Source organism: Frankliniella occidentalis, unplaced genomic scaffold (assembly GCF_000697945.3).
Source record: "Frankliniella occidentalis isolate FOCC.00 unplaced genomic scaffold, Focc_3.1 Scaffold120, whole genome shotgun sequence".
NCBI lineage: Eukaryota > Metazoa > Arthropoda > Insecta > Thysanoptera > Thripidae > Frankliniella > Frankliniella occidentalis.
This window is the reverse complement of record NW_026267248.1, coordinates 488342-496946: the sequence shown is the minus strand read 5'-3', so window position 1 is coordinate 496946 and position 8605 is coordinate 488342. Positions and strand designations below refer to the sequence as shown.

Genomic DNA, 8605 nt, shown 5'->3' with positions numbered 1-8605 from the left:
ACATGTATATAGCTAAAAGCAAAATTTATTGCAACAAGTAAAAAGAGGAGAAAAAGAGTAAAACTGTAAACTAATTTCTTTTTTAAAAAATCATGCCTTGCACAAGGCCGGTCAAAAACGTCTTGCGACACTTATATTTTTCATTGACAGACTATTAACCAGAATGGTTAGGGCGCTTGGTGTTCCAACACCCTGCATTAAAAAAAAAGACTTCTGTAAACTGTCAAATACATTCAATTTAATTAGCTGAAAGAGGTAGAGGCACCTTGGAGACAAAACTATCACAATAAAGTTCGAAAATCGACTTTATATTTTGCTGTTAGTTTACTTCTTTTAAAAGAATCATGTAATAAACTTTATGGTCGTTGGAGCGGATAACCCCTTGGGATGAGAGGTAGGCAACACGGTGGGCAGCGAAGCCATCGGGTTGCCTGCCCAGCGCAAGCCAGGCGCTTTTATCGGGGTCACTTAAAACATGAGAGAAACACCACACAAACAAATGATGGATACACACAACACACAGAAGACACAGAGACAGACACAGAAACGGTGCAAAGCTGTAAGCCGGGCCAGCACAGAATAAGCACGAAGCAGTGCGCGACAGTCTACTAAAAGGAGAGAATATTTGTCACATAGAATACAAAAGTATGTTGACTCATCTTTTAAGATGGCTCTTAGTGACCAAGAGAGCCAAAGTCTGATTTTAATTTGTCTTGGTATTAGTTTTATTTGATATTTTAAATTAAATTTGATTTCAAGTAAACTTAAAGGAGTTAAGATGTCGGGTTGTGCGTATTTGTCTGATTTGTAATGAGGGCAAGCTTGTGTCGGTGGTAGTGCAGCCCGCTCGATGGTGCCCGAGAGACAGTCCCCGTGTCAAAACGTCTGGTGGAAGCTGACAGAGGCGCCGAAGAGAGTCGCGATCATGAGAACGAAGGAGCGAATACAGTCAGCTCAGTGAGATGGATCAATGGATTAATGGGACGAGGTGGCGAAGCGACAGTGAGAGTGCGAGGAAGCGGCCCGAAAATAGGATGAGGATCTCCGTGCCTCTCGAGTACAAAGACAAATCAATTTAAAAACGGAACTTTCAACTGTTTTATTAGTTGTATTTTTATTTTATTTTTTTTACATTTTTGTATAGCATTTACACTAAACTTTGAGACCACTCATCCCATTTGCGGACAGCACCCTGTTGGCGGGCTGTGGCCACTTTGGCGCTCATAGTCGGTACGTACTAACTGCTGTCCGCCTGCCGGCCGGCCCCTCTCGGGGAGAGAAAGAGAGGGGAGAGGGGAGCCGGGCCGGGAGAGCGAGCGGGAGAGGGAGCATGGCGGAGCACCGCGGAGCACGGCATTGCCTAGGGCCGGCCGATGGGCGCGATGCTCTTGGAGCGCTCGCGCCCGAACACTCCGAGAGCGTCGCCCCGGCTCGCCGAGCGCTCGGTGCGGCCGAACGCGAACGCGTCGGCTCGGCTGGCCGAGCGTTCGGTGCGGCCAAACGCCAGCACATCGGCCCGGCTCAGGGAGCGCTCGCGGCCGACTCCAACCAGGGCGTCGGCTCGGCTCAGCGACCGCTCGGCGCGCCCCAGGCGGGGCTGGTACAGGTCCTCGTGGCCCGGCATGGCGTCGCGACGGCAGAAGGAAGGGCGGTGGTGTTGGATCCGGTCGGACACACTGGCGCTACCACACGTGCGGCACACACAAGTAGGACGTCACAGAGACAGGCAGAGAGATGACAACCCGGCCCGACACGACCCCGGCAGGGTGGTGCACAGAGGCATTAGATTGGCATGAAAAACTCTCTTATCATGTTAAAAAAAGTTTTAAGTGGCTGATTAAATCTCGTCTTTTCTCAAAATTAAAACCAGTATTGAATTTGTGAGAAAGATTCGATGATTAGTACTTTCAGTTGTATAATACCAGTCTACTTCCACACTTTTTCTGCAGATGTCTATAAAAGCACCTGAATATATCTTACATTATTACCTTTGCGTCTTCAAAAATGTTGAATGAATTTTCAAAATGTTAAAAAAATATTACTTTTTACATCACAGAAAAAAATTTACCTAGAAAAAAACATAATTAAAGATTTTACGCATTCAATTATTTGAAAGCAAGAGGTCATGCGGACGGTATAGCATCATGTTAATTTCATGCCGGGACAGATGTAAGTTCTACAGAGAAGGCATGCGGATTCTTTGAAAGATGTTTTTAAAAAGGTCTGGACAAACCAAAGCAAACTAAAAACAATTTAAATATGGAAGCTGGTGGTTAACACTCGTTAATTGATTTTTTTTCTCGATTGAAACGTCTTAGAAACCCAAAACTTTACTGAATCATTTAAAATGTACAAGAATTAACATGGGAGGTGGTACTTTGAAGGACCGTAAGGCAATAAGATAAAAAAGAAAATGCCATAAGAAAAGTACTCTACAAAATATTTATAAAGAGAAAGAAATGTAATTTTTGATAGCCATGCTTCTTTAGAGGAGAAAAGAGGATGTATAAAAATCAAACAAAGCTACGTCGCCAAGGGTCTCACCACAAAACTGCATGCAGGAATATCTAATCATTTGTCCAATAGAAATTAAATATAAAGTTCATATGTGTTGTGGTTATAGTGCAAACACCACCTAAAGTAACTGTATTGATTTTTCTTTCTATCGGACGGATAAAATTATATATCACGTCATCTGTGAATTCACACTGGAAAACGTACAGCATGCAATTGATTTGGACAGGTCCTGACGACTTACCTAGCACTGTGACTCAATAAGATGATATTTCTGGAAAAAACACAAAAACAAATCAGTTTGCGTAAGCAATACCTGTTAGCATCTATTCTACCTGATGGGCTTCAGCATCTTGGACTATAAAAGGCCTTCCCTGAAGTGAAAACCGTGGGGATGGAAACGCAGCGTTAGCGAGGCAGAGGCTTACGTTAATGCTACTGCACAAAAGACTCAGCAAATTGTTTAAAATTGTGAAAATTTTAGTACACTCTAATTATGGCTGTGCACGGACGGGACAAGACTAGTGCACTAATATGGTTCAAAAAGTCTATATACGGTTATAAAGGAAATCGAAATGGAATACAGAAGGAAATGGAGACAAAATTTTCAATCGAGTAGGTTGTCGGTGAGTTCATAAGTTAAAATTTGCATCAGCTTCTTTTTATGCTCAATTTGTGTTTGTAAAGCGCTCTCTTCTTCTCTGTAAATTCAAATGTGTAAAAGGTATTCTTTATATAAAGCGTACATTATGGCATATATACTTTAAAATTAATGTACTCATGACCATGCGCGCTTTTATAAATGCAGACACGCATTTATAAATGCGTACATGACCATGTACGCGTTAATAAAAAGCATACATGCCGTGTACACATTAGATAAAGTATACATGCCATTTAAGCTTAATTTAAAGCATACAATGTACACATTTAAATTGACAGAGTTGCTGCTGACTAGAACCAAGGGAGAAGGAAAAAACTGAACCATACAGCCTTAACCAATGATAATGAGCTTCATTTCACTTGGCTACCTTTACAACCCTTCATCAAAGTCAATATACTCATCTATAGGCAAAAGCTGAATACGTAATTACGGAAGAGATCTGTCTTCTCCGTTTCCCAAAAAGGCGTCCTATTGTGAAAGAAAGATGGTTTGTCTGTAACGTTATACGTTGTTACTTTAGCGGTGCAGTCGATTAGTGCCAAAATTCTTTCACAAAGTAAATAATATCTGCACACTATGTACCAAAAAGCGGAAGGACTTTATTAAGAATATAAAATGGGAAAAAAATAAAGAAATATTAGTAAGAAATGTTCTTTTGGTAGTTTGCGCTCTTGGCGACATACCTCAAGGTGAATACGAGTAAGGTGAATTATTGTACTGCGAGCTCATCCTGTTAGGAAGTTTCCGTTTGAAATCCTCATGAAAATTAACGCTACAACTATATTAGGGGACTAGGGGGGAAGTCCTCATTACATTTTATTACTGGGTGAGTTTAACGAAAAGAAAGAAGTTATAACCGATTTGAATAATTTCGTCCTTTAATAATTGATTTAGACTCTCTGCCTTCACTTCGATTAAAATAATAGTAATAAACAACTGGCTTGGGAAGTTTAACTCACCGACCGAGTTCTGGGAATAGAGGTAAGACTACCATACTTCTGACGTAGGACATAATCATTCTTATCGCGTAATTTCTCAAAACTTACCTCAATAGCCTAGTGATATAGTCAGGCCAGTTGTCGGGCAACATGACCAGAAAGAAGCCGACTGCTATCAGAATCATCCCTGCTAACTTCATTCCGGCGAAGTGTGCTCCATACAGAACCACGTCCAAAGCTGTGTGATGAAAAAAATAAGGATTCAGTGGAAGATGAGGCGTGGTACAGGGACGTTTCTCACAACGCATAGGCACACACCTGCAGAGACTGGGACAGATGTGATCAGACCAAGAGTGATGAAGAGGTCGTACGTGATTGCGACTCCGAAGTTTCCAAGAAGATTTGCAACTAAAGAGAGATCATGGTAAGTAAATTTGTCGGCCGAGTCTCTCTGGTCAATAATATCCATTTGTATGGAGTACCTAGGGACAGCGCGCTGGACGCGAGAAGGGCCACCCACGGCAGCTGTTCCCAGTTAAAGGTCTCCGCTCCGGTCAGGTACAGTGCCAGCACTAGCGGCCACAGGATGGAGGCGTTGAGGAGTCCGATCAGCGAGAAGAAGAGCGACACCTGGCCGTAGCTGGCGTCACCGATCACTTTCCGGAACAGCACCTAGACACGACAAAGGACGGTTAGGTCCGCTTCCTAGATAAAATAATTAGGAACTGTAAACCATGTTTAACCTTGTAGACGGCCGAGCCAGCGCCAGCACACGCCGCCAACACCACGCCGCCGAGGGTGGGGCTTCCCGTGATGCCATCCATGTAGGCGAGCAGTGCGATGCCCGTGTCGCAAAGGATAACCGCCACAATCTGTGGATCGGTGACGAATCGCTTGTTTTTACTGGAGTTTTACAGGTAAAAGACTCTGAGACTCTGCCACCTCTCCCTGGAGGACTCACCCGGACGCCGACAAACTGCTCGTGCAGGATCACCCAGGATAGCAGGTAGACGCAGCTCACGTTGGTCGCGTACAGGGCCATGACGTCCGTGGCCAGCAGGATCCGCAGCGAGTGGATGTACATGTAGTTGGTGCCGACCCACAGCAGGCAGAACAGCATGCATCTTGTCAGGAAGCGAGCTGTCCAACAGACGGATGGGCTTGTTGAGGGCGTCCGTGGCGGAGACGCAAACGCCAAGAAAAATAATTGGCTAAATAACCGGCTAGGGGGGCATAATAAAATATGGTCGAGACAAAGTTTTAAACCACATTTTTGTTTCTCCCAATAATTTAAAATTCTCTTCAACCATATTTTATGGTGCTCATTGAGCCAACCGCGCAATGGTTGCCAAACTAATCATTTTTGGGGGGAGAAGCTGTTAATAACAGTTACACCGTCCCCCCACCTGGAGTAAAGCCCCTGTCCCGGAAGCCGCGGACGCACTCGCCGAGGACCTCGCCCCAGGAGACGCACCGCGCCGTCAGCAGGCGGCTGGCCAGGTAGAGCGGGAAGAAGAAGATGGTGAAGTTGGTGATGAACCAGGTGGTGAAGAAGGGGGCGTTGTAGGAGGCGCGCAGAAGGTAGTGGTGGATGGCGGTGGTGCTGGCGTTGCTGTGGCCGTGCCGGTGGCCGCCGAGCGGGTGCACCGTCTGTGGCAGCACGTCCTCCAGGCCGGGCCGCGCGGGGAACAGCTGGTCCGCGTGGTAGCCGAAGCCCGCCAGCGGGTGGCGGAGGTACAGCAGCTTGATGCTGTGCGTCGCGCCCACCCAGGACGCCGTCATGCAGATGGTGATGCAGACGCCGTAGTATATCTGGTGAAAACAGATCGGGACCCTTCAATAAAAACACTTGGAAGCGCAAGTGTGTGAGTGTCACGCACTTGAAGGTGTGAACGTCCATTCGTACACTGAGAAGTGAATTTAATTTTGAAAATGCACACACTTACTTGTGTACAAATGGCGTTCACACACCTAAATGTGGGCGGCATTCACACTCTTGGGTTCCCGGTGTGAAGACACCCTTCGGACGACTTTCCCGCTCGACACGGCTCGGTGGCCGCGCGGCGTCTGGAGGCCCCATAACGTGCGTGAGCTAAGCTGCGGCCCGGGGCCGGGGAGGCCGGTGCCCCGCTCACCCTCTCCCTCCTTGAGCATAGCACCAGCGATCATAGCTTGTTGCGCTAACGGCATCGCAACACGACAGTGCTGCGTGGCACAGCGCTTCCCATGACGATGGAAATAATAATAGTCGTGATTACCATTTAGTAACGTTACTACGATTACTTTTATCGTCCCTTCCTCCCCTAGTGTTTGGCGTGTCCCTCGACGACGACGACGAGGCACACCGGTGGTGTAATAAACTCGCACTCCGCGATCTCGTTGGCGTGTCATTTTACGAGTCGCTCTGAGGGGCGCTGCTTGACATTTTGCCCGGTCCCCTTCATCCACCCAGCTATTTGTCTGCTCATCATATTACCCGTCCCTCCCGCACACACACACACTCACCTTCTTGGCCGGCTCCGAGCAACACGAGTCCTTGCACTTTGCGAGGCGCCGCGGCCGTGCGACCACGGGGATGGCCGACTCCGGGATGGACTCATGTCCGCTGGCCGCTGTCGTAGAAAAAACTGCGTCCATAACATGACGGGACACATGCCATAGTTTGGATTAAACATGTGAAATACATTCCGACTCTCGCCCTCTGAATTCGGGATCGTATTGTGAGAAGGAAGTGTCTGCGAGAAACGAAGAACGCATTGTGCGGCATGATGAATGTATACTCCCGTAATTAACACTGGATACATTTATCATAGCGTCGAGAAATGCTTTCATCGTCTGCTCTGAATTCTATGCGAGGCTCGTGAGAAAGTACGCCCTGAAACTCCCGTAATTCCATGGTTGTATCCAGCGAGCGACATACAACCTACAACCTAATGGAGGTCCCTGATTGGCCAATCCGCCCCGCGAGTCATTTGTTTTTGGGCGAATTGGCCAATCAGGGACCTCCATTAGGTTGTAGGTCGCTGGATAGACCCCTTATGAGTCGTTCGCGAGCGGACTTGGACGCCTGGCGCCGCCGTGCTGCTCACCAGAGTCGGAGTGTTGCAGCCTCGGGGTCTGGCCGAACGGTCCCTTGTGCGCCGACTGCCCCGCCGTGCTGTCCTCGGACGCGGACCCGCCGCCCCCGCTGCTCCCGGCTCCTGAACCGCCCCCCGTGCTGCCGCCGCCCCCGCCGCCGCGCCCTTTGGGGTGGAAAATGGCTGGCACGTCCCCCGCCTCGGGTCTCATAGGCGCCGCCGGGCGTCCTCTACCTGCCGGGCATGGCTGCAGGGCCCGCGCACCGCACCTGGAAGCAAGAGAGAGACACACGTTAGCACGTCCGCACCGCATTGGGAACGCGTGAGTGTCGCACACTTGAAGATATATGAAATTGACACACTTGCGTCTCCATGTGTGTTAGCGCGAAACTTGCATTCAGCCAATGCATGCTCTCGAAGCGCCTGATGGGTAGGCAACATCTATCCTGAAGTGCATGCGTGTATTGCGGGTTGGCCTACCCCGAGTCTTGCAGGCGCCCGAGCCGAGTGGAAACGGTCGCATACTTTTCGGACCCGAACTACTATGGGAAATACTTGCGTGAATAGGAAAATTGTCCACCATCGCATGTTGTAAAATTTCAATTCGAAATTGTAAAATTACAAGTATCGACTTGGAAGTCATTGACGAGCCCAAACATGGGCTGTCGTAAATTGACACCATATTCTGTGAATCGAAAATACAAAGTATGGTGTAAAGGAGTACGAAGATTTTTTTCACAGTGCCCCGTATTTCAAACATTTGTTTGTTTCATCACGTTGAATGCTCCCGCTCTTTTTGGCTTGTGGTGCAGCGGGTGCTGCAGCCGGTGCAGGTGCACCCGTATGGGCGTGCAAGACGGCGCGGCTATTTCGGTCCGACCGGCGGCCGCACAAGGAAGGCGTCTTGTCGGACCTCGTGGCCGCCGCCGCCGCCCCCGCCGCCGCCCCGGGGCCTCGAGGCGAGCCGAGATAAACTGCTGCATTATTCAGCCCCCCGGCCGCGGCTGCGTTCGGCGCCGGCCAACTTTCCTTTGCATCGCTGTCACTCGCGCTGACTCGGCGGACGGAGCAAAAGGGCGAGAGAAAGACAAGGAAGGGGTGGTGCAGAAGAAGGGGCGTATTAAGTGAAGCGCGGCCGCGGGCTCACTGAGTCTTAATGAAAAAAGTTTCTATCAAATGTAGCGTGACCTTTCACCCCGGCTCTCTATTATCATTCCATTTCAGGCGGCTGCATAGGGGCCCGCAGACCCGCGCAAACTCGGTGGGTTGTGTTGGGCGGCTAGAACAACTTCAACTTGAAGGGCCTGTGCCCTCCTGGCAGTCGCTGCAGCCTACCCTACGTCGCTCTGGCTCTCCGCTCTGCCGCCAGTTCCCCGGCCGTCTGATCGACCCCATCTGTGTCCTCCCCCCCC

The 8605-nt window shown here is 48.9% G+C and overlaps 1 protein-coding gene across 3 annotated transcripts in view; it reads right to left on the bottom strand.

Moving 5' to 3' along the window:
* Window positions 1–8605, bottom strand: part of LOC113205780 (putative thiamine transporter SLC35F3) — a 27149-nt gene that overhangs the window by 13542 nt on the left and 5002 nt on the right. Inside the window, exons 2-11 of one of the 3 annotated variants that reach the window (XR_008011477.1) lie at window positions 7206–7462; window positions 6622–6743; window positions 5523–5928; window positions 5078–5256; window positions 4860–4988; window positions 4599–4788; window positions 4435–4524; window positions 4225–4354; window positions 2759–2788; window positions 1239–1682 (exon numbers count right to left, since the gene is read on the bottom strand). Coding sequence is in view for 1 of the 3 variants with exons in the window: in XM_026421533.2 (XP_026277318.1) it covers window positions 2759–2788; window positions 4225–4354; window positions 4435–4524; window positions 4599–4788; window positions 4860–4988; window positions 5078–5256; window positions 5523–5928; window positions 6622–6743; window positions 7206–7404 (1475 nt within the window). In the remaining 2 variants the exon portion in view is untranslated. The remainder of the gene's footprint in view (window positions 1–1238; window positions 1683–2758; window positions 2789–4224; window positions 4355–4434; window positions 4525–4598; window positions 4789–4859; window positions 4989–5077; window positions 5257–5522; window positions 5929–6621; window positions 6744–7205; window positions 7463–8605) is intronic. The other 2 variants (XR_008011478.1, XM_026421533.2) reach the window with 2 other exon arrangements.